General features: G+C 37.0%; 1 protein-coding gene across 5 annotated transcripts in view; it reads right to left on the bottom strand.

Moving 5' to 3' along the window:
* Positions 1-25,812, bottom strand: part of GABRA3 (gamma-aminobutyric acid type A receptor subunit alpha3) — a 401,316-nt gene that overhangs the window by 75,842 nt on the left and 299,662 nt on the right. For all 5 annotated transcript variants that reach the window (XM_058290915.2, XM_058290918.1, XM_058290916.1 and 2 more), the window contains 2 exons: positions 24,006-24,088; positions 1,369-1,512 (listed from right to left, as the gene is read on the bottom strand). In XM_058290915.2, coding sequence (XP_058146898.1) covers positions 1,369-1,512; positions 24,006-24,088 — 227 coding nt within the window. The remainder of the gene's footprint in view (positions 1-1,368; positions 1,513-24,005; positions 24,089-25,812) is intronic.

Raw genomic sequence — 25,812 nt, 5'->3', positions numbered from 1 at the left:
TAAAAAATGACAGAGATCTCTCTTCACCTCAGTCTGTGAGTGTTGGTTTATATCAGACTCAACAAAGGGGTGGGGGCTCAACCTGATTCATGTCCAACGATGTGGTCAAATTTTTAAAAAAGGCTTAAATGAAGTCTTAACAGATAATCTAATCAAATGTCTTTAAACTGAATTTAATACAATCAAAGGGTATCAGACCCAGGTGAATATATTAGTTTACAAACATAATCTCTCTCTTTGGGATTCATAAATAATCTCAGACTATCACACAACCCAATTTAAAAATGGGCAAAAGACTTGGGGCAAACATTATTTTCAGAATAGGAAATACAAATTGCTTAAAAAGCACATGAAAAAAATGTTCAACATCACTAGCTATTAGCGAAATGCAGATCAAAACTACAATGAGATATCATTTCACACCTTATAATATGGCCATTATTTTTTAAAAAGACAGAAAACTGCAGGTGTTGGAGAGGATGTGGAGAAATGGGAACACTCCTTATTTATTGGTTGGAATGTAAGATGGAGCAGCCACTGTGGAGTACAGTTAGGTGTGGGGCTCAGCCTGACCCAGACCTATGGGCATTTACACCAGAATCCCATGGGAGGAAAGCAGCCCCACCGGCCCAGGCAGCAGAGACTTCTATCCATGGGTTCTTAACAAGGGGTCCCTGAGCTTGAATTGAAATTCAAAGACGCATTTTGTGGCAGGATGTGTTGGTGAGTGTGTGATATATTTATACACAGGATAGTGTGGACTTAGTAAGGGGTCCGTGGTATTCACCTGACTGGAACAGAATAGTTTAAGAACCCCTGCTCGCTATGCCCTCTCCTTCCTACCCTGAGCCTCTTGCCCGTCTCCAGCACTACGTCCACACATGCCTCCTGATTCTTAACACCTAGGTATTGCCTTTGTCAAGAATAACCTTTCCACACACCTAATTCAAAATTTCTACATCTTGTTTGTCCTTCAAAATCCATTTCAAATGCCACGTTTTCCAGACACTCTTCCCTAGTCCCGGATTGAAGAGAGAGCAGTATGTGTACAGGTAATGAAGCAAAAGGGCAAGAGTACCCTCCTTCATACAGAATTGTAGACTCAGAGACTTTTCACTGAGACAAGTCTTGCTGTAGAATTAATGTTGAAAGCTCACAGCAAAAATTATTGTAAGATATGTGGGCCTCAGTATATATTCCATTTTGCCAAATATGTTTCTTCCTGTGCTTTGGTTTCATGATAATAGTACCTATATCACAGGATTGTTGTGAGGATTAAATAAGTTATTAGTTGCAAAGCCCTTAAAAACAGAGACTAGCAAAAGATACAGGTTACAAAAATATTTGTTAAATAAAATATATAAATACCTGTACTAGACCGGATTATCTCTGTCCCAACGACATGGCCCAACAAATCATACTGGTTCAGGCGAGAGCCATCCTGGGCCACTTCCACAGATTTGTTCTTCCCAAGAGTCCAAGAATAAACCACTTCAGCTGTTGTATAGGCATCTATGGCAAAGAAGGGTCAAAATAAAGAAGTTGAATGGAAAGGATAATTATCTTTGATACTAAAATTGCATGAAATTGAAATACAACTTCTATCCCAAAAGAGGTCTGCATATATGCTGTCATCAACTACAGGACATTCAGCCACCCACGTAATAAACACTGAAGAACTACTACAGTATATGCTGGGCACACAGAAATAAACCTAAAGTGGTCTCCTCCTTCAGTGACTCACACACTTGTCAACTGCCAATAATTGTTAAACGTTTCCTTCTTTTGGAAGGTTGCGAGAATAGGCAGGATAAAGAATGACTAAAATATTATCTAATTCAGACGTCACAAACTCAGTTGCCTACAGGAAAGGGAAAGATACCTGGAATGAGTAAATCAGGCTAGTTGTAAAAAAAAATAAACTGCCAGAATGTAATAAAACTTTAATTAATTTAATATTGAACATATGAGATAATGCAAAAGTTCATACTATTGACAATTTAATTTCAATATGCAAATTCCTGAATTAAAAATAGCAATAATTAATGATTACACTTTCAGTTCGTAATTTATTACCATTTTGATTTACAAACCAGAAACCTGACATCTTTTCTTTTTGTCAAAGTTTTAATATCAGGTTTTGTACTTGGAGTTGCAAAATGTACAATACAGAATTTAGTACAGATGAACTCCAATAGGGGTGTGGGTGAAGGAAATAGTGGGGTAATGGAGAGTTGGAGGTTATTTAGTTTTAGTTTGTATCTTAGAGGAAAAAAAAACAATATATGCATATATTTGTGTAAGTGTATGATCTATACACACATTTATATGCATATACACATGCTGTACTGGTGCATTTTCCAGAAATGGATTGACTTTTTGCACAGTGGATTTTATATTTACTGTGATCCCCTTACCCTAACTCAGGCACCAAGGCTCAGAAAGGGCAAATGACCACCATCTTGGTAAAACATTTAATCCAAGTTGTAATCTGTCTGTTGTTCAAGCCAGTGGGGGTTCTCCAACTCATAGCAGTAATTACTATGTCCATAATATGTTCTGCTTAATAAATGTTTTACCACAAAACAAATAATTCCTGGTGAATCTGCCAATGAACAAATATAATTCTGTGTCCCTGCAAAACTTTACAAAATTGCAGTATATAATTTTCACAACAATTTTGATATTAACACCTACTCAGTGTACTAACCGTGATAAGCTTAAATTAAACTTTTTAGGACTTTTATTAATATATGCAAGTAAGCCATTTCCTGATTTATTTGTAATGGGCAACATGTCCAAAAGTCTTTTATTCTCATAAAAATTCTCAGTGACATCATGAAGATAGATAACTCTCTTGTATTAATTATGTATGTATTCTCATGACCTGCAAAAGAAAAATGCCACAAGAAATTTAACTTTTCCGCATAACTTGCCCTGCATATGGTCTCACTCATTTCGTCAGCACACTGACAGCAGTTCTTCTAGTTAAGCACATAATTTCTACTGCAGTGAATATTCATTTTAATAAATTCAGCGTTTATAAAATATTTTGACTCCTGGGAAGGTTTTTTTTCACTGAACACCTAACTGCATTTCCCAACAGCAACAATTAATGTGTCTACATTCAAACACCAAACCTGTTGAACTGTCATTCTGTTTTTAAAAAGTTAAGGAAGATTTTCATTGTACATAATTTCTACATATCATAGTTCCTTTTACAATAGAATGCAAACTTTTGATATTTCAACAAAGGCATAATTTGTAAGCACAATAAAGATGTAGAAATACTCTTGATTCCTATAAGGAAGTACAAACACGCCCATTTTATTTTTTTAAGAAGCTTTAGATTACATAAATGTTACATAGAAAATAAAGGGGACTCCCATATACCTCACCCTTTCCCCTCCCTCACTTTCCCCTACTAACAACATATTTCAATAGTGTGGTACTTTTGCTAAAATTGATGAACACATATTAAAGCATTGTTATTAACATGGACTGTAGTTTACATTATGGTTCACACTTTGCACCACACAATTTTATAAGTTTTAACAAAACGTATAATGACCTGCATCCATCACTTCAATGTCAGGCAAAATAATTCCAATGTCCCCGAAATGCCTCATATTATATATATTCTTCCCTCTTCCTCTCCCCAGAACCTCTGATGACCACTGTCTTTATATCAATGTCACAAGTTCTTCCATTATTAGAATAACAAGTCTGCTTTAAAAAAAATACAGCCCTCTAGGTCTACCTTTTATTTTTTCTTCAATTTTGACCAAATGACACATGAACCTAACCATCACACATGGGTATAAGAACTATTTAACTTAAATTTTAATTCTAGTGGGAGCACTTAAATCTACTACAACTGAAACAGAGTGCAAGTGAGTTGAATATTGGTAACCCATATTGGACTCTTGTTCTAGTGGAGTGTAGAAACTGAGGGGGATTGTGGGTAAAAGACAGTCAAGGGAGAGCTGTTACTAAGGCTCCAGCTGAATGTGACCAATTGAGAATTTGAGCCCAATATTGCCATATCTTCTGATTAATAAAATAATAAACGAATATGGATTTTAGGTGAAATCTCCGAAATTATAAAATCTTGGCAAATAATTTTTAAATTTAAAAACACTCTATAGGTTGAATAAATTACATCTGCAAACCCCTAACCTGCAACCTCTAGTCTAGAGATTCCATCCTACAGATGTCTATGAACTCTTGTGATTCAGTCTTGGACACACAGCATCCTCTGCTACCTATGAGGATTCCAGGATTCCCCACTGAAATTGTAGATCCTTAAACTTCTAGCATGAAGAAAGAAAGGAAATTAACTTCTCAAGCCTCTTCTCATAAACTTACCTAAAATTTATTCTATGATCATTATGCAAGGACTTTCACAGTGCTATTATTGAAATGTATTTTATGTCAGGTTTTGAAGATATTTTTTTAAATTGTTGAATATAAACTACATAGAACAGTGGAAACATTATTCCAAAAATCAGAAATCCTGAGGCAAGTCAGTAAATATCTGAATAAGAGAAATAGGAGAAGACAGGTCCCTTATTCCACAAGGCCCTAGTCCTCTCATTTTTCCTAGTGCCTTCAATCTTTAGTACATATGCTTGCAATTCTCTTACACATTAGCATTAAACCACCTGGATAGTTCTTTTAAAGTTTGCTCTTCAGGGGGATGTAAACTCCCTATGTTTAAAGGACATTGAAACACTCTGTCAAATCTACCTAAGTTCTTGGCAATGTAAAAACTAGCAGAAGTCTGCTCAGGGAAAGGGTAGGTTATAGAAGATGATTTCCTTCCCTAAGAGAGAAGAGAAATTTCTTGTTGGCTCTCTTAACTTAAGCAGAATAATTTAACACAGAGAACCCTGAATGTTAGCCCTAAGAATTCTAGATATATTTTTAAACCAGTTAGATGTGACAATAAATTGTGCAGCTACCAGTACCTCATAAACTCCATTAGACTCAGAGTGACAACTTGGTCTATGCAAAAAGCAATCGTTTGGGGAGCAGATGTACCTCAATGGTTGAACACCTGTTTCACATGTACAAGGTCCTGGGTTTAATCCCCAGTACCTCCTAAAAAAGCAATGGTTTCATTTCCTTGACAATAATATATGTGAACCAAGGGATTTGTGGAGGAAGTTAAAACTCTCTTCTCATAAGTTTGAAATAAAAGCCAAAGGAGCACGCACTAGTGAAGAGAAGGCAGGAAAAGTAAATTCAATAAAACAAATGGAAAACTACTTGATTGTTTGCTCTGAGCCAGACTCCATACTGGTAAACAGAGGTGAGTAAGGTGCAGTGACTGTCTTCAGGAAGCCCACAATCTATTGAGGGAGACAAGGAAAACAGGGTAATTATTTGCATATCATTAGAACATAAAAAAGTGTTAGGTGAGATCAGAAGTTAGTACTATTATTCCTGCTCAGAGTGGGGTTTTAGAGAATGTAGCAGTTTGATATTATCGATGAATTCCAAAAAGAAATCCTGGATTATGTTTGGAAACTCATCTTTTCCTCTGGGTGTATTAGATTATATTGGATTCAGAGGTTTATTTGATTAAGTAATTATGTAAACGTCTTGTGCCAGTAGGGCGTTGAGTCCCCACTCTTTGGTGGGTGGGGTCTCACAGATAAAAGGCATGGCAAAGGACAGGGTTAGGGGATTTTGATGTTGGATTTTGATGCTGAAGTTTTAGCTGGAACCCCAGAAAGAGAGGAACCCTGAACACAGGGAGGAGGAAGACCCTGGAAGGGAGGAACCCAGGAAACCTGAACCCTCGCAGATGTCAGCAGCCATCTTGCTCCAACACATGAAAATAGACTTCAGTGAGGGAAGTAATTTATGCTTTATGGCCTGGTATCTGTAAGCTCCTACCCCAAATAAATACCCTTTATAAAACCAACCAGTTTTTGGTATTTTGCATGAGCACCCCTTTGACTGACTAATACAGAGAAAAATTCAAAGATTAGATGATACTCATAAGATGAGGTCACCTTCAGGGTGTGAAAGGACATTCTTAGCAAAAAGCAAACAAACAAACAAAAAAACAGCATAGCAAAGGCAAAAATAAGCATGCAGAAACTTTGTTAAAGGAATTAATGGTATCTCTGAAATTACAGGCAAGAGAGAATCTAAAGAAATAATATAAAATATCTTTACTTTTTAAAAGATTTTTAATTTATTTCTCTCCCCTTCCCCCTCCTTCCGTTGTCTGCTCTCTGTGCTCTGTGTCCATTTGCTGTGTGTTGTTCTGTTTCTGCTTGTGTTCTTATCAGTGGCATCAAGAATCTGTGTCCTTTTTTGTTGTGTCATCTTGTTACATTAGCTCTCCGTCTGTGCAACACCACTCCTGGGTGGGCTATTCTTTTTTCGCATGGAGTGGTTCTCCTTGAGGGATGCAATCCCTATCTTTGCGCTCCCCTAAACAGGGGACACCCCTGCACGGCATGGCACTCCTTGCATGCATCAGCACTGTGCGTGGGCCAGCTCATCACACAAGTTAGGAGGCCCTGGGTTTGAACCCTGGACCTCCGATGTGGTAGGCAGATACTCTATCAGTTGAGCCAAATCTGCTTCCTTATAAAATATCTTTATTACCCCACATTACAAAATTAGGGCTTTATCACGTAGCCTAGAAGGTTTTATTGGCTATCTAAAGTAGAGAGAGAGCTTTGGATGATCACCCTAACAGCAGTATGGATGGATTGTTGGAGAGGGTTAAACTAAAGCTGAGATAGCAGTTAAAATGCCACCCAATATTTGATGACAGTGACACACTTAGGGTGTCATATATGGCAGTAGGCAGTGGGTTGAATTGAACATTACAGAGAGATTTAAGTAGATCGGACTACATAACTAATAGATTTTCTTGGTGGCTAAGAGAGGAAAGAAGGAAGGATTCTAGATAACTCTGAGACTGGAGATTTTGCATGTACCTGAATAATAAGGTAATTCACTCACCCAGTGGAAAATAGAACTCTTTCCCTTTAAAACTTCTCTCTTCTCTCTGTTTCCTTTATAGCCCCTGAGATCTTCTAAACATCCCCACCCTATTTTCTCCCTTAGAGTCCCACCCCTTCTTAGTTCTAATAATTCTATTTTCATGAAGGAGGAGTGTATGGAGAGGAGTTGTTTTGAATTCCACAGAAAGGATATCTACCAGATTATTAGACCTTTTTAACTCCTAGGATGGTCCCCTCAACATATAGGCTATTATGGCACAAGCATCTTTTTCCCTTTAGTTGCTTAACCAAATGCCCCCTTCTGTCACCAGAACCTTTGTATGTGTCAGATCCTAGGAAAATGGGAAGTAGATAACAATCTGTCCAAAATAGCTCTAATGGAAAAGCATTCCTTCTGAATTCATATTGTCAGAAACTGATTGCTACCTTTCTTGATTGAGTCAGACACTCATTCAATGAATATTATGGCACTATATTAGATAATGTACACAGGTCATTAGACATTTGAAACCCCCTCCCAATGAACTTACAGTCTAGTGAAGGAAAGGCAGACAATAAACAGTTAAATAGATAAATAAGATAATACCAGATTATTATATGTGCTATAAAGAAAATAAGAGTTACAGAATGAAGAGGGGTTTCATTACAGTGATCAAAAAAGGCCTCTTGAGAGGGTGGTTTTTAAGCTAAAACACGAAAAATGAGAATAGACTGTCATAGCAGGGGCTTGGCAGAGTATATTTCAAGCATAAAAATCAGCAAGGGCAAAGGCTTCTAATTGGAAAAGATATTATGGGGGTCTAGGAACTGTCAGAATGGCCATGTAAAGGGGAAAGAGGTATGCATTGAGGTTGAAGAGGTAAGTAATAGAATATAAGATTGAAACCAAGAAAGTGAACAAAGAACAAGAAACAAGAAGACTCTAGAAAAAGGATAACCAGTTTGTTTGGACATACTCAGTAAAAATCCAAGGATTCTGATGAACCTGACAACTACAACCTAACATTGATGTGTATGTGTGTGTGTGTGTGTATGACTAATATACTGTTTCCATATACATATGGAAACAGATAGTATATGACTCTTATAACTAAATGAAATCATTACATTTCTCAGGACTTATAATTATCCAAATTTACAAGACCAATTATAGCCAAAGTTTACTGGAAAATCAGGACAAGATTTTGGATTTCTAGTGTGAGATAATGGAGAGAATACTGAACTGCAAATCAGAAGATCCAAGTGTTGATCCCAGGTTTGTCCCCAAGATACTATATGAAATAGCAGTGGCTGAAAAATTGAGAAATCAGAGGACCTGGACTAGAATTTTTATTCTGTAACTTATTAGCAATTTGACCTTGGACAAACGACTTCTCTTCTCTGAACCTTAATTTCCTTATTTTCTTACTATAGTGCTTGAAGGGGCACCAGTGAGGTAAGGAAAACCCAGGGGGTTGTCACACATCATTTAGCCAGTCCTACTTTGACAAGGGCTAGCTCCACTGACATCCTTAAATAGACAGCCATGTTCAAGCTTGTGGGTAATTATTTTCAGTAAAGTACATATTCATAAACAATGGCAACATAGTAATGATTTTTGCTGACCATATTCCCACTAGCTAGACTATCAGCCTGATTGACCCTGGCACAAGTCAACTATAATTAGGTCTTCTCTTAGATTTTGATCCAGAAGTTCAAGGTATTCGAAGATCTGTCTCCAGTCTATCATCCAATCCTTATTTCCCACTCTTATACTCATTACCTTCACCCCAACCTGAATGAACATTTGATGATTCACTAAACACCATCAACATTTTCTGATGGCTCATGCTGTTCTCATTATACAACATTCTCCCTCTCCACAAATCTTGACCTATCCAAATGGATCTCTCACATCTCAGATCAAGTGCGATCTCCTTCTTAAATCCAACCAAGATTATATCGAAATGGATGCAGTTTCTCTCTCATTTCCTGACTTAGAAGGTTATTTTATGGTATTGTTTTATTGTTTTCCTCTGATCCTTATAACTGTAACTGTGCTAGAATTTTATATAACATCTTTATTCAGACATAACTCACCATAAAATCTGACATTTTAAACTATAAAATTCAGTGGTTTTTAGTATATACACAGAGTTATGAAACCACCACTACAATCAATTTTAAAATATTTTCATCACCCTTAAAAGAAACCCCATACCAATTAGAAGCCACACTACTTTCCCAGCTCCAGGCAATAACAAATATACTTTCTGTCTCCATTAATTTTCCAATTCTGAGAATTTCATTTAAAAGAATGTTTTCATAGTCATTCATGTTATAGAATGTATCAGTGTTTTATTGGTGAATAATATTCCATTTTATGGGTATACAACATTTTATTTATTCAGTAATCCCTTGACGGAAATTTTGGATGTTTTTTACTTTCTGGCTATTATGAATAATGTTGCCCTGAACTTTCAAGTATAAGTTTTTGTCTGGATATATTTTCATTTTTCTTGGGTATATTTAATCAAAGAGTGGGATTACTGGGTCACATGGTAACTGTATGTTTAATCTTTTGAGGAACTGCCAGATTATTTCCAAATGGCTGTACCATTTTAAATTTCCACCAGCAATGTTAAGAGGGATCTAAATGCATCACATCCTTGCCAGCGCTTGTTACGATCAGCCCTTTTTATATAGCCATACTAGTGTGTTTGAAGTGGTATTTTACTTGACTTCCCCTAATGTCTCATGACAGTAAGCGTTTTTATGTGTTAATTGGCATTTTAATATCTTCTCTGAAGAAAAATCTATTTAGATGATTTGCCCATTTTCAAAATTGGGTTATTTTTCCTTGTCTTGTCAAATTGGAAGTGATCTATATTTATTCTCGATATCAGTGCCTTATCATATATGTGATTAACAGATATTTACTCTTATGCTTCAGTTGTCTTCTCACTTCAGTTAATATAAAACAATCTAGTTCAGATTAATACCAACTTAATTTCAATTGTATACAAAACTTTTGCTCCAATATAGCTCTGTGCTTTCCCCCCTTTTGTGGTCTTATCATCACACAAATTTCATCTTTTGACATTATAAGCCTATTAACACAGTTTTATAAATATGACTTTATGCAGTTAACTTTAAAACAGATAGTAGGAAAGAATTATCAAAATATATTTATACTATCTTTTGTATTTACCTATTTAGTTACCTTTCTTGAAGCTTTTTATTTCTTCATGTGGATTCAAGTTGCTGTCTAATGTTCATTCATTTCAACCTGAAAGACTCCCTCTAACATTATCTGTTGGGCAGATCTAAAAGCAACAAAGTCCTTCAGCTTTTGTTTATTTGGGAATGTCTTCATTTCTCCTTCATTTTTAAAACCTTTTTTATTGTAGTGATATATACATGTGTGTATGTGTGTGCGTGTGTGTGTGTGTATTCATCTCTTTTTTCACAAGCCTCTCCTGTTACATTTACCAAAACTGTAGTTGGTGCTGGGATTTAATATATACCCAGAGGATCTGAATCTCTGGACTGACCATGTGATAGCCAGGCCCTAAGCCTCAACAGACCTCAGCTCCTACATGCTGGTTTATTGGACTTACCCTACTCAGCCAACATGGAGTTGAAGAAAGTCAACCACCACACCAGAGAGCCAAGAGTGCCTACAACTGAAAACAGGAGGATTGCATCCAGCATCCATGTGGAATCTAAGCCCCCTCTTGATATAAATGTGGAGTGGACACAACCAATCCAAGGTCCACAGGATGGAGGAATATAATATGGATTAGAGTGGACTTACTGATATTCTATTTATGAACTTTTGTGATTAGTAATCGAAGAAAATGTGGCATTGGTGTGGAGAAAGTGGCCATGGTGGCTGCTGGGTGTGAGGAATGGGAGAAAGAGATGAGATGTGGAGACGTTTTCGGGACTTGGAGTTGTTCTGCGTGGTGCTGCAGGGACAATTACCGGACATTGTATATCCTCCTATGGCCCACTGGATGGAACGTGGGAGAGTGTGGGCTATGATGTGGACCATTGATCATGAGTTGCAGCGGTGCTCAGAGATGTATTCACCAAATGCAATGAATGTCTCATGATGATGAAGGAGATTGTTGCAATGGGGGGAGGAGTGGTGTAAGGGAGGTGGGGGGTATATGGGGACCTCATATTTTCTGAATGTAATAAGAATAAATAAATAAGTAAATAAATAATAAACAGAAAACAATAAAAAATTTCCCATTTTAATCATATTCAGGCATGGAATTCAATTGTATTAATTATATTCACAATGTTGTGCTACCATTACCAATATCCATTACCTAAATTTTTTCTTTACCATTAAAAGAAACTATGTACTCCTTAAGTATTCCTCTTACCAGCTGGTCCCTGTAATCTACTATCTGTCTCCATGAGTTTGCTTATACTAGGTATTTCATATCAGCAATATCATACAATATTTGACTTTTGCATAGTTTAGCCACATGAAATTCTTATTTGGCAGTCTTTCTTTTCTTTTCAACACTTTGAATATGTTATCCAAACATCTTCTTGCCTCCATGGTTTCTGATGAAAAATCAGCTGTTAATCTTATTGACGATCCCTTGTACATGATGAGTTGCTTAACTCACACTGTTTAAGATTCTATGAGTTGCTTCTCTCTTGCTGCTTTTAAGAGTCTTTTTGTCTTTTAGTAATTTATGATGTGTTCAAGTGTGGATCTCTTTGAGTTTATCCTGCTTAAAGTTTTTAGAGCTTCTTGAATGTGTAGATTATTTTTCATAATATTAGGGACTTTTTAAGCTGTTATTTTTTCAAATATACGTTCTGCTCATTTCTCTGCCTCCTCTTTTTCTGTAACTCCAGTTATGCAAATGATGGTATGTTTGATTGTGTTTAACAATTCTCTGAGGGTCTGTTCACTTATCTTTACTCTTTTTTTCTTTCTGTTCCTCAGGCTGGTTAATCTCAACTGACTTATCCTAAAGTTTTCCATTTCTTTCTTCTATCTGCTCATATGTCCTGTTGAGCCCCTCTAGTGAGTTTGTATCATTTCAGTTATTGTACTTTTCTACTCCAGAATTTCTTCTTTGTTCCCTTTTATAATTTTTACATCTTTGTTGGTATCCTACATTTGGTGAGCATTCTTATACTTCTCTTTAGTTGTTTAGATATAGTTTCTTTTAGTTCTTTGAACATGCTTACAAAGAAGATTCAATGTCATTGCCTCATAAATCCAACATCTGGAGCTGCTTATGGACATTTTTATTGAATTCTTTTATTCTTTCTGTAGGTGATATTTTCTTGTCTATTTGCTTGTCTCATATTTTTTGGTTAAAATTGGTCATTTTATATAATAAAATGCACATCCTTAGAAATCAGATCCCCCCAGCCCAAGGTTTTTCATTATTGCTGTTTGTTGCTGTACTGCTTTTTGTTTAGTGACTTTCCAGAACTAATTCTATAAAGTCTGTATTAGTTGGCATGTGTGACCACAGAAGACTATGTTCAGTTAGTTCAATGTTCAAATAATGATTGGACAGAGATTCCTTTAAATGTTTTCAGCATTAAGTCTTTAAGTGTTTGCTGAGGAATTCTGTGTGTGCACTGGGGCACATCTTCAATGATACAGCAGTTTATGGCACTGATTTAACCTTCACTTCCTGCCTTCATAGAATCTCAAGGTCAGCCAGAATGTAGAGACAAGATCTTAGGAGGTCTTTCCTGGGCTTGTGCACTCCCCTGTATATGTGTGTTGCCTTCCAGATTCCCAGGAATATGTTGGAATTTTAAAAGCTCCCTATGGACAACTACTTTCCCAGATTTTTCTTTTACGTTTTTTGCTGCTTCTATCACCATCTGAGGCAGCTGTGATATTAAACAATTGTCACTGGTTTCTTTAGACAAATACCCTGAGGATAGGACTTCTCCCACTGATTGAGCCCTGAGTTAGGTCAAATAAAGACAAACCCTATGAATGGGGCTTTTCTAGGGAAAAGCCAAAACAAGCCAAATAGTAACAATTCTCTTGGGATGTTCTTTTTTTCCTATACAGTTCTAAACATGTTCTGCCCCTGAAATGTCTGTTAGGCTGCTGGTTCTCAGAGCTACCATTGTTGCAAGGCTCCTGGTTTTTAATGTTTTCACAGCTTAAGGGAGAGGGGGATGGGCATAGGCAAGTTAAAACAACACAGAGCCCCTTGGTATTACTGAGACTCAACCATTTGTTTTGAATAATACTCCCTAGATTGTTTCAAGCCTTTGGTTAATTTCCAGAGTTTGGAGAAAGTTTACTTTGATAATTCTTTAACATGTTCTCATTTACATAGAAGAGGAGATTTTAAGAGATACTTACTCTGCTATTCTAGAAGTCCTCAAGCTTTTTTAAGGTTAATTTTAATTGCCCACTTAAAAATTTGAGAATTTAAATTGCTCTGTCCTGGATGTATTTTAATTTTGACTTCCATAACAACACATTCCCTTCATATGCACTCCCTTTAACAGTCTCATTTACTGAATTATTTTTGCTAGCCTCTAACTGTTATGGTGACCCAGGGAACAGTCCTTGATACTCTTCTGTTCTCTATGTGCAATCATTTCCTTAGTGATCTCATCCAGTCTTATGACTCTAACAGCCACCTACATGCTGATGACACCTAAATTAAACATTGAGTCCAGGCATCTTTTCCAAACTTCAGACTTACTTCCCATATAACTATTACCCTGTTAAAAAAATCTTATCATCACCAGCACCCAGAAATATTTGTGTTCTAAGCACTACCCCTACCAAGCATAACCACTTTCCTGACTAGTGTTTTCATATAGAAATTCCATCTTGACATTTATTTGGAAATTTATATGTTTTTCAGAATATCAGATCCTGAGAAAATCAGTTGAGAAATCAAGAAAATGTAGGAAACTATTATAATTCTCCCACAATAATTAAAGATAAAAAAATTATACGTTATGGATTAAAGGAATCCACCAATAATAAGTAAAAAGCCAGGACAGGAAATGTTGCCACATTGAGGGCAAAGTTTTGAAGTTTCCAGGAATCAGGACAAGAGTACATAGGATTGAAGTGGTCATATTCTAATCAGTTGATCTTGCTTATTGTAAGTATGTGTTTGTGGCCCTGTGTGCTTTTAATGGTGAGTCATTTATGCAAATAAAATAAGTATTAATATGGGGATCTGAATCTCTGGACTGACAATGTGATAGCCAGGCCCTGAGCCTCAACAGACTCCAGCACCTACAATCTGATTTATTGGACTCACCTCACTCAGCTAAGATGGAGTTGAAGAAGGACAACCACCACACCATGGACCCTAGAGTGCCTACAACTGAAAGCGGGAGGACTGCATCCAGTATCCATGTGGAATCTGAGCCTCCTCTTGACATAGAGGTGCAATGGACACAACCAATCCAAGGTCCACAGAGAAAAGGTGGCATTGGATTGGGAAAAGTGGACATGGTGGCTGATGGGTATGGGGAATGGCAGGAAGAGACGAGATGTGGAGGCGTCTTAGGGACTTGGAGCTGCCCTGGATGGTGCTTCAGGGGCAATCACTGGACATTGTAAATCCTCACAGGGCCCACTGGATGGAATGGGGGAGAGTATGGGCCATGATGTGGACCATTGACCATGAGGTGCAGAGGTGCCCAGAGATGTACTTACCAAATGCAATGGATGTGTCATGATGATGGGAATGAGTGCTGCTGGGGGGGGAGTGGTGGGGTGGGGGTGGTGGGGTTGAAGGGGTCCTCATATATTTTTTTAATGTAATATTTTTACAAAATCAATTAAAAATAAATAAATAAATAAAAAAGAAATAAAAAATAAGTATTAATAAGCCTATATGCATAGTAAACTTTATACAAATTATTTGGGAAGCAAAATAAGTCCTTAAACTGGCAATTTTGATTTGTGACTTTCTGTGGTGCTGTTAACTTTTCTTAGAGATACAAATTTAATTTTTTGTCTATTTCATTTTCATCATACTGTTTTGATGTGTAGTGGTACCCTCTGTGATTTTAATTTGCATTCCATTTTTCCTAATATAGTGGCTACATACACACATCATTTGGAAATCCTGTTTTATAAAATGCCTGTTCAAGATTTGGCCCTTTTTTTCTATTGAGTGTTCAAACTATTTCTTATAGATTTATAGAAGTTCATAATGTGTAATGGATTTGAATCCTTGGTCAGATATGTGCTATGCAAATATTTTCCCACCCTGTGGCTTGCCTTTTCTCTCTCTAAATGGACTTTTTATTAAATAGATTTTTATAATATATTCAGTCACCCTTTTTCCCTTTGTGGTTAATGCTATTTTAAGTCCTGTTTAAGAAATCTCTGCCTGTCCAAGATCAGGAAAATATTTTCTTGTCTTTTCTTTCAAAAGCGTTATATTATTTTACCTTTCACCCTTTCACATTTTGATCTGCAATCCATTTGAAATTATTTTTGTGGATGATATAAGAGAAGAGTCAATGTCATGCCCCCTCCTATCGCTCTACCTCTATCTCTATTTCTGTGCGTGTTTTTTGGACTATCTAATCTGTCTCATCAGTCTATTTGCCTATTCTTGCAACAATAATACATTGTCTGAATTGTTACAGCTTTTTCAATAAGTCTAGATATCTGCTATTGTATTCATTGTTCTCCAGTTTAATTCTTCTTCAAGATTGTGATAGTTATTCTTGGCACCTTTGCATTTTCATATAAATTTTAGAATCAGTGTTTTTTTCTTTGTGTTTATTCTGTTTGGGGTTTGTACCAGTGATTGAACCAGGAACCTCATACATGCGAAGCAGGCGCTTAACCACTGAACTACACCTGCTCTTCTGTTTGACTTCTTGAAATTTAGGATTGATAACTTCCATCAGTTTTTAAGTTCTTGACAATTACCTCTTTAACTTTTGCATTTCCCCCATTGCTCTTATTCTTCTTTCATCTTCAAAAATATGCATTAAATTTTATTTTACAGTGTCCAAAAATGTTTCTTGCTCCCTTTTTTGTACTTTACCTCTCTGGGAATTAGTTTTTTTTATTTTCTATCTACTCATTTCTCAGTTTACTAATCCTGCTAATCCTATCTTCTGCTTAGTAAATCAATCCATTTAATTCTGAGTTTTAGATATTGTACATTTCTGTAAACAATTTTTAAATGACTCTGCTTTATAGATTCCAATTTTCTGTTGAGAGTCTCTCTATTTTGCTTTACTGATCTTCTAATATCTTTTCTTTAACATAGTAAGCATTGTTTTTTCTTTTTTTTGTTTTTAATTTATTGAAGTATATCACTCATACATAAACATACACAAACAATAAGTATATAATAATAGTTGTTAACTTAACAAACATATATAACATCATACTGGACTCTCATAACTAACCCTACCAACAATAACTTGAATTGTTGTTAAACAGTAAGCATAGTGTTTTAAGTTCTTATCTACAGACTCTGATATTTAGATCATCTGTAGGTGTGTTCCAATATTCTGCTTTTTTAAGCTTAGTTTTAGGTTATATGGTCCTGCCTACTAATGTGACTAGTAATTTTTAATTGGATTCCAGAGACTGTGTATAAAACTGTAGCATTTTCAGATAATGTTGTCTTCCACCAGATAGGAATCATTGTTTCTTTGCCTAGACAGATAGTTTGGGAAATTTATCATCTTAATCCCATAAAGGACTGAGCTAGGTTACAGTTTTGGTTAAGCCTGGTCTGTCTCTCATGTATTTTGGTAAGTAGAACAGAGCTTTCTAGTGTTTTAAAATAAAAGCCTGGCATGAGATTTTTTAAAAATTAATTTATTGAAACTTATAACCCACACACAAACATACTTAAACAATAAGTGTATAATAATAGTTGTGAACTTACAAAATAAACATGTATAATATCATACAGGACTCTCATAACTCACCTTACTACCAACACCTTACATAGTTGTTAAACCTTTTTAACTTATGATTAAAGAGCATTGTCAAAATATTACTACTAACAAAAGTATTTTCTCTAATCCTCCCTATTATTATTATCTTTATATCATTTATATATAAACATACATAAACAATTAAGTATATAGAAAAGTTGTGAACTTACAAATCAAACATGCATAACATCATACAGGGGTCCCATACATCAACCCTATACCAACACCTTGCATTGTTGTGAGATGTTTATTAAAAATTATGAAAGAAAATTGTCAAACTCTTACTACTAATTGTAGTCCTCGTCTTACATTTGGTGTGTTTTACCCCCAACCCACCTTATTATTATTTTTAAATATATTTTTTATGACAGAAGTTGTAAACTTACCAAACAATCATGCATATGTGCAGGATTCCCAAACAACACCCGTCTATCAACACACCACACTGTGGTGGAACATTAGTTACAGATAAGATAATATCTAATTGTTCCCATGCCCATAGTATGCATTTGGCTCACATTTTCCATACTGCCCCATTACTGACACAGTACATTTTTGGAATAAAAGCAAAAATATTATATTACTGCTAAACACATTCCAGAGGTCATTCCAGTTTATTTTTCCCATGAATTCCCAACATCCTGCAGCAGTGATATACATTTGCTCTAAATCACAAAGGACACTCTTGCATCTGTACCATCAACCACAATTCTCATCCACCTCTTGCTTTACTGTGCTAATCAGTTCCTAGCTTACTCTCCAGCATTCTGTCAATTGGCATTTACATACTTAGACTACCATTTTCAGCCACATTCCTATTTATAAACTAGCTTTTATTCACTATTTGTTACCATCCATTCTATAAATTTCCACACTTTTACAGTAAAACTAATTAAAACTTCTACATACGTTAAACATTTAGGGTGGCGGACGTGGCCCAGTGGTTAGGGCGCCCGTCTACTACATGGGAGGTCTGTGGTTCAAACCCCAGGCCTCCTTGACCCGTGTGCAGCTGGCCCACGTGCAGTGCTGATGCGTGCAAGGAGTGCCCTGCCACGCAGGGGTGTCCCCACGTAGGGGAGCCCCATGCACAAGGAGTGCGCTCGGTAAGGAGAGCTGCCCAGCACAAAAGAAAGTGCAGCCTGCCCAGGAATGGTGCCACACACACGGAGAACTGACACAACAAGATGACGCAACAAAAAGAAACACAGATTGCCATGCTGCTGACAACAGAAGTGGACAAAGAAGACGCAGCAAAATAGACACAGAGAACAGACAACTGGGGTGGGGGGTGGGGAAGGGGAGAGAAATAAATAAATAACTCTTTAAAAATATCAATAGTCCATCTCAGTCCTTCTCTTATCTCCATTAATAATCCACCACCTAACCCCAGGTCTTAAAGATATTTTCCTAAAATTTCTTCTAGAAGTTTTATGGTTCTTGCTTTTAGTTTTAAGTTTTTGATCGCTTTTGAGTTAAATTTTGGATAAGATGTGTGATAGAGGTCCTCTTTCCTTCTTTAAGCTGTGGATATCCCATTCTTTCAGCACCATTTTGCTGAATGGACTGGTCTGCCCTAGTTGTGTGGGTTTGACAGGCTGGTCAAAAATCACTGGACCATACATGTGAGGGTCTGTTTCTGAGCCATCAGTTTGGTTCCACTGGTCTATGTGTCTGTCTTTTGCCAGTACCATGCTGTTTTTACCACTATAGTTTGGTAGTACGATGTAAAATCTGGAGATGAGGGTTTGCTTTTCCTTTTATGATGTTTCTGGCTATTCAGGACCTCTTACACTTTCAAATAAATTTGAAAACTTTGTTTTCAATTTTTTTTTCAAATGCTGGTGGAATTTTTATCAGAGTTACATTGAATCTGTATAACAATTGACATCTTAATTATATTTAGTCTTCCAATCCATGAGCATGGTATGTTTTTCTAGTAATTTAGGACTTTTTAAATTTCTTTTAATATTGGGTTGCAGTTGCCTGAATATGGGTGCTTTATATCATTGGTTAAGTTTATTCCTATTTGAGTTCTATCTGTCATATTTTATTTTCACAACTCTTTTGATACTTTTAGTTACTTTTATTGATATAATCTTTATTTCTAGACTCTCTTCCAGGCCTCTCTCTCTTGTCATTTTTTTTCAGGCTCTGGCACACCCTTTAGAATTTCCTGAAAGTCTGGTCTCTAACTTAGAAATTCTCTCCGTTTCTGTTTATCTGTAAATATTATAATCTTGCTCTCATTTTTGAAAGGCAGTCTTGCTCGATATACAATTCTTGGCTGGAAGTTCTTCTCTTGTAGTAGTTTAAATATGGCAGATCACTGTCTTTTTGCTTCCATGGTTTCTGGTGAGAAATCAGCACATAATCTTTTTTTTTTTTAATTTTAAATTATTTATTTATTATTTTTTTTTAAATTACATTTAAAAAAATATGAGGTCCCATTCAACCCCACTGCCCCCGCCCCCCACTCCCCCCACAGCAACATTCTCTCCCATCATCATGACACATCCATTGCACCTGGTAAGTTCATCTCTGAGCATCACTGCACCCCATAGTCAATGGTCCACATCATAGCCCAGACTCTCTCACGTTCCATCCAGTGGGCCCTGGGGGGATCTACAATGTCCCATAATTGTCCGTGAAGCACTATCCAGGACATGGAGTTGTCAGCACATAATCTTATTGGGTATTGCTTATATCTTATGCATTGCTTTTGTCTTGCTGTTCTCAGAATTCTCTCCTTGTCTTTGGCATTTGACACTCTGATTAGTATGTGTCTCAGAGTTGGTCTATTCAGATATTTTCTGGTGGGAGTATGCTGTGTTTCTTGGACATGGTTATCTACATCCTTCAATAGGGCTGGGAATTTTTCTACCACTATTTCTTTAAATACTCCTTCTGCCCCTTTTCCCTTCTCTTCTCCTTCTGGGACACCGATGACATGTATGTTTGCACACTTTTTGCTGTCATTTAGTTCCCTGAGACCTTGTTCAATTTTTTTCTATTCTTTTCATCTGTTATTTTGTATGTTCACTTTCAGAGACCATTTCTTCAAGCTCATCAATCCTTTCTTCTGCCTCCTCAAATCTGCTGTTATATGATTCCAATATTTTAAAAATTTTATTTATTGCACCTTTCATTCCTATAAGATCTGCTATTTTTCTATGCATGCTTTCAAATTCTTCTTTGTGCTCATCCAGTGTCTTCTTAATATCCTTAATCTCTTTAGTCATCTCATTGAATTTATTAAGGAGATTTGTTTGAACATCTATGATTAGTTGTCTCAACTCTTTTTTGTCATCTGGAGGCTTATCTTTTTCCTTTAACTGGGCCATATCTTCCTGTTTCTTGGTGTAGATTGTAATTTTTTTGATGTCTTGGCATCTGGATTACTAGAGTCTTTATTCTGGGTGCAATTTTTTATCTTTAGTTTAGGGCTCCCTGCCCTTTCTCCCTGCTGGTTGTGCAGTAGGAGCCAAGGATGTAATTGGTGTTATAAACTGTGGAGTCTCAAGCTCTCCTCACTGCCCAGGGACCAATGAAGATTCTCCCAACTTTCTCTTTTACCAGGGGTAGGGAGAGAGTCACAGTTGTGTGGAATAATCCAAGTTGTGCAGGCCTAGACTGTGTTTTCACAGAGAGTCAGATGAAACTTCACACTCCTTTCTCTCTTGCCTGGGGCAGGGGTTGAACTGCACATGTGGGCAGCAATCTATGCAGTACAGGTCCAAGATGACCACAGTTGCCCCGGTAGACTTCAGATTATTCAGTTTGTAGCAAGGAAAGTTACCCAACATGACCTGGACAGCCTGGTGCAGAGCTAGCCAGCCTCCTCCTTGCCAGAGGTAAGGCTGAAGCCTAGGTTAGGCCTGCAGGCTAATCTGGGTGAAAGAAACCTGTTCCTACCATCTCTGTCATATTTGGTCAGCCAGGCTTCCCCTCAGGCTGGGGGCAGAGTGAAATGGCAGCCAATGGCCTCTTTCCTTTCCAACTTGGACATACTCACACCCTAGCTCTTCCTTGGGTTACTCCTTAGCCATCTGAGTCTACCAATCAGTAGCTGAAATTGGCAGCCAACCGTCTCCTCTTGCCCTGTTTTTGGGAAATGGAACTTCCAATTCCAATCACAGAACAGCTCCTGGGGCGGCTTGTGCCACCAGAGTAGGACAATCACTGACCTCTGCGGCTTGGCCAGCAATTTCCCAGAGAGGCTGGTGCAGGTCCCTTCAGCTCCCTCCCTGTCTGAGGTGGCACTGGGGCTTAGGCTAGACCTGTAATCTGACCTGGATGGAAAGAAGCCAGTCCCCACCAACACCGTGATTCTCAGTCCACCCCGCTTCTTCTCATGCCAGGCACCGAATTCAGATGGCAGCTCCCGGTCTCTTTCTACTTGAACAGGCTCAAACTTCAGCTGTTCTCAGGATTATACTTTAGCTCGCTGAATTTACTTATCAGTAGCTGGAGTTGGTGCCCAACTGTCTCTTCCTCCACTATTTTGGAGAAGCGGAGCTTTCTATTCCAGCTGCAGAACAGCTCCCGAGGTGGCTTGTTCCTCCACTGGAGAATGGGTACCTGCCTCTGTGGTGTAGAACACTCTAATTATGAGTCTTCTCTGCAGATGGGCAGTCTCCTCCTTCCATTTCTTCAAGGATGTTGTAGGATGCCCTTCTGGCTTCCTGAAACCCCCAAACACATGCTTCAGATAGCTCAGATCGCTCTGTAGCAGAAGCTGAATTTAGGAGCTCCTTACTCAACCACCATTTTGCTGGTTGTCTCTGGCATGAGTTGTTTTTTTTTTTTTTTTCAGAATTAGAAGACTACAGGAAAGACAGCTCTGATTTTCAAAGGTTTTCATAGTAGACTTTAGTCTCATGCTTTGTGCAACTTCAAACTTCAGCAATTGTATTCAGGGGAAATCAGCCAAGGTTTTGAGACCTGCAGATATTACTTTTTTCCCTGTGTGACCATCAAAATAATTCCTGATTTTTGTATCTTTCAACCCTCTACCTGGGGCCAGTCCTGAATTCAAAGTTGCAATCTATGATCACAACTGACAACTATTCCCAGTGATGAAGAAGTTAGGGGCTACAAGTTTATCTTTGAAAAGTCCTCCTCTTTTTTCAAAAATTAGTCTCTTCATTCATTGTTGATTCTACAGTTCTGGGGTTTTTAGATGTTCTTGAGAGAAATACTGATTATCCACAAACAGTTCTGTTCTAACAGAATGGAAGTCATGGTCATCTTATTTGATAACAAATCCATTAGGGCAAAAATCTAGAAGTTACTCTTGAGTTCTCTCTCTAATAATCCACATAAAATCCATTGGAGAATCTTATTGGTTCTTCCTTCACATTATATCCAGAATTGCGTCACCTCTCACAACTTTCAACTCTATCACTTTGATCTGAGCCATTATCATCTTTCACCTGAATTATTGCAATAACCTCCTAACTGGACTTCTTGCTTCTATCCTTCCTCTACATATGTACATATGTATTTTTTTTTGATGTACCAGGATTATGAACCTGGGACCTTCTATATGGGAATCTGGCACCCAACCACTGAACAACATTGGCACTGAACCACATGGGATACCCTGAGTTGACCCCTTCATTTGTTTGCATTTTCCTTGTTTTTATATTTAGGAGGGAGGGGAGCCAAACTGGGTCCTCCTGTGCGGGAAGCAGGCACTCAGCCACTTGAGTCACATCCTCTCCCCATCTACTTATATTCTTAACAGAATATCTCATGTTGTTCTTTTAAAATATATTATTTCATGTCATTTTTTCATCCAAAATATTCCAATAACTCCCCATTTTCTCTTAGAATAAAAGTCATAGGTCTTCAATGTTGTACAAGACTCTAGATAATCTGCCTCCTTCTTTGATTTCATTCTTTCCTAATGCATTCCCTGTTAATCTCTCTGCTCCTGCCATATTGGAATTTATGATGTTCTGTCCAACAAGCCAGGCAATTTTCTGCCTTAGGGTCTTTGCCTGGTTCTGACTTCTTATAGAACTACTTCTTAGATATTTGCAGAGCTACCTTCTTTACCTCCTTAAAATTTCTGCTTAAATATCACCATTTCAAAGAGGCCTATACTGATGACTTTATTCGAAATTGCAATGACAACACCTTTACTCCACGTAAGCATGACTGATTCCCTTATGCTGTAGCACTTTTAATATTTGTTATGGTGCTTCTCACCTTGCACCATACTTAATACTTAACTTTTTAATTCTTCACCCTCCCCATTATAATATATTGTACACAAAGGTAGGAGTCTTTATCTTATTAAAGGATGCATTCCAAGCTCCTAGGATGGAGCCTGGGACCCAGGAGAGAATCTGTAAATTTTTGAAAAATTAACGATTGGAATATATGTTACAGGTAATTATTTGGTTCTTACCAAATGCACTGTCTACTTCAAAATAGAGAGCTAAATCTAATTTGGACATAATTAACATAACCCTGGAAGTCTGATGACCACCTATATGAAACTTACTCCAAAATTCTTAGACTCAGTAACATACTCAGTCTATTCGAATTTGACTTTTTAAATTCATTTGAATATGAACTATATATCTTACAGCTTTTACAAGTTTTACAGCTACTGGTTAATAGAGTACTCTCTAAAAGAAGAAACACTCCATAGTCTCTTCCTTTCTTCTACTCACTGTTGAGAACAGGACAGAGGTATTTGATGATGCAAGTAAAAAGGACATTTCAAAAAGTATAAACACATTCTGTTTGAGGGATCTTGTCTTTAGGAAGATGCTACTGTAGTATATATCAGCTCTGTATTGCTCTATACTCTGAGGAATTTAGGAAACAGATGTTAATATTTCAAATTGAAGACAATTTAATCTGAAATGTTGAAATAAGTTTTGCTTTCTAGAAAGAAAACGGTATTAAGGCTGAGTGTCCTTCTTGTGATCAGTACCAATTAACACCACTCTCATACCATCTTTGGTTAAGGATCTCAACATCATAAACTCCTCCAGGAGAAAATAAGAAATACGTTTCTTCTGGAAGAAGTTAAGTCAAGCAAAAGGAGAAAGTACATACAGCTTCCAAACTTCAGTGGGCAGGCATGCACATCCATCGGAAAATCTTCCAAATGCATAGGGCACTCAGCATGAATTGTTAACCTAAAAGACAGGAGAACAGAAAATGAAATTAAGCTAAATTAAATGGTCTTAAACACTGGGTTAAGCTCCTGTTAATCAGCAATGAGGTGATCCTAAGAATAACAGGATTTTGTGTAAGTTAAGTGAGATTCAAGATTTTATGAACATAAGGGATGGATTAAATGGACTAGATGGCATATCAAGGCAGAATTCAGTATTAAGATAATTAGATAATTTCTGAATTCCACCTTACCACCTTTAGAAAAACAAACTTATCTGCTTTAACTTTACTCCTTAACTACTCCCCAGGAAGCTTGAAAACTCCAGGTCACTGAAGCATTCACTTCTGATCATGCTAATAATCTCTAAAATTGGGTTAATAATACTGATTATTCTCAACAAGCTATCACAAAAGTCAACCAATTTAAAGATTACACTGGAGAGGAGAGATAGGTACAAAGAATATCTTTATCCTGATAATGAACAGATATAAAATATGGCTCAGTCTTTCACAACAACTGCTACCTTTGCTACAAGTGATGGCTTTTGGAGAACACACAAATATATACACACACATGGAACCTGGCCAGGAAAAAACACAATGGTAATGGAGGACAACAGGAACCTCAAAGATCAAGAATTAAGAGTTCATGATTTCCCAACAGTGGCAACATATGCATGGAGTCCTCAGTGGGGATCTGAATTGAGTAGGAAGTGCCATGTCCACATACCCAAGTAGGAGGCTCTGGAAGCAGCACCCTCTACCATCCCAGACAACAAGGGGGTTTAGTATTCTTCTGTATTCACTTCCAATTTCCCTCGCTGTCAGAAATAACTTTTAAGTCTTATAGTGTGTTCTCAGTTACCGGAGTGAACCTGACAACATGGTCCAGGACCCCAGTGCCTTTTCTTTCTAATGGAGGAAAACAAATACTCATATGTATATGAAAATACACAGACACACAGTTATAAATTGTGATAAGCATTATGAAGAGGTAGAGGATACAATGGAAACTTATAGCACTGTATTAAAATGAGAATCATCTTAATTTCCCTTTGGCAAATACATTGGAAATTGCAGGTATATAGCGTGGTAAAGTGGCAAGATTATGCACTTTGTAATCAGGCAAGCATAGATTCAAATTCTGACTCCACCCCTTTCAAGTTGACAGCTTGTGGAATCTATTTGTTTGTTCTAGTTTGTTCATTGCTTGTATACCCATTACCTACTACAGTGTTTGCCACACAGCAGGAATTCAGAAAACATATATTGAATGAATGAATGAATGAATACATGAATAAATGGAGTTTGAACAAAGAAGTGGGAGTACTTCAATATACAACAACATGGATGAATTGCAAAAAAAAAAAACCTTATGCTGAGCAAAAAACTCAGATGTTAAAAGTAACATATGCTATATCATTTAAATGAAATTCTGCAGAAGGAAAAACTAAGCTACAGGGAGAAAAAGATCAGTAGTTGCTTATGACCAGGGCTTGGGAGTTGGAGGATTAACTGCAAAGAAGCATGAGGGAACTTTCTGGGATGAAAGAAATGCTATATATTTTGATCTGGTGGTGGTTACGTGGGTGTATACATTTCAAAACTCATCAAAGTGCATGGTATAAAAGGATGAACTTTACTATATGTAAATTTTATGCCATTAACTTTTATTTGAAATGAAAAATGTAAACCTAAAAACAAGAAATGCATATGCATTTTGGCTTTAGATACAATGTGAATT

The sequence above is a fragment of the Dasypus novemcinctus genome, chromosome X (genome assembly GCF_030445035.2).
Source record: "Dasypus novemcinctus isolate mDasNov1 chromosome X, mDasNov1.1.hap2, whole genome shotgun sequence".
Lineage (NCBI taxonomy): Eukaryota > Metazoa > Chordata > Mammalia > Cingulata > Dasypodidae > Dasypus > Dasypus novemcinctus.
This window is presented reverse-complemented; position numbering and strand designations above follow the sequence as displayed.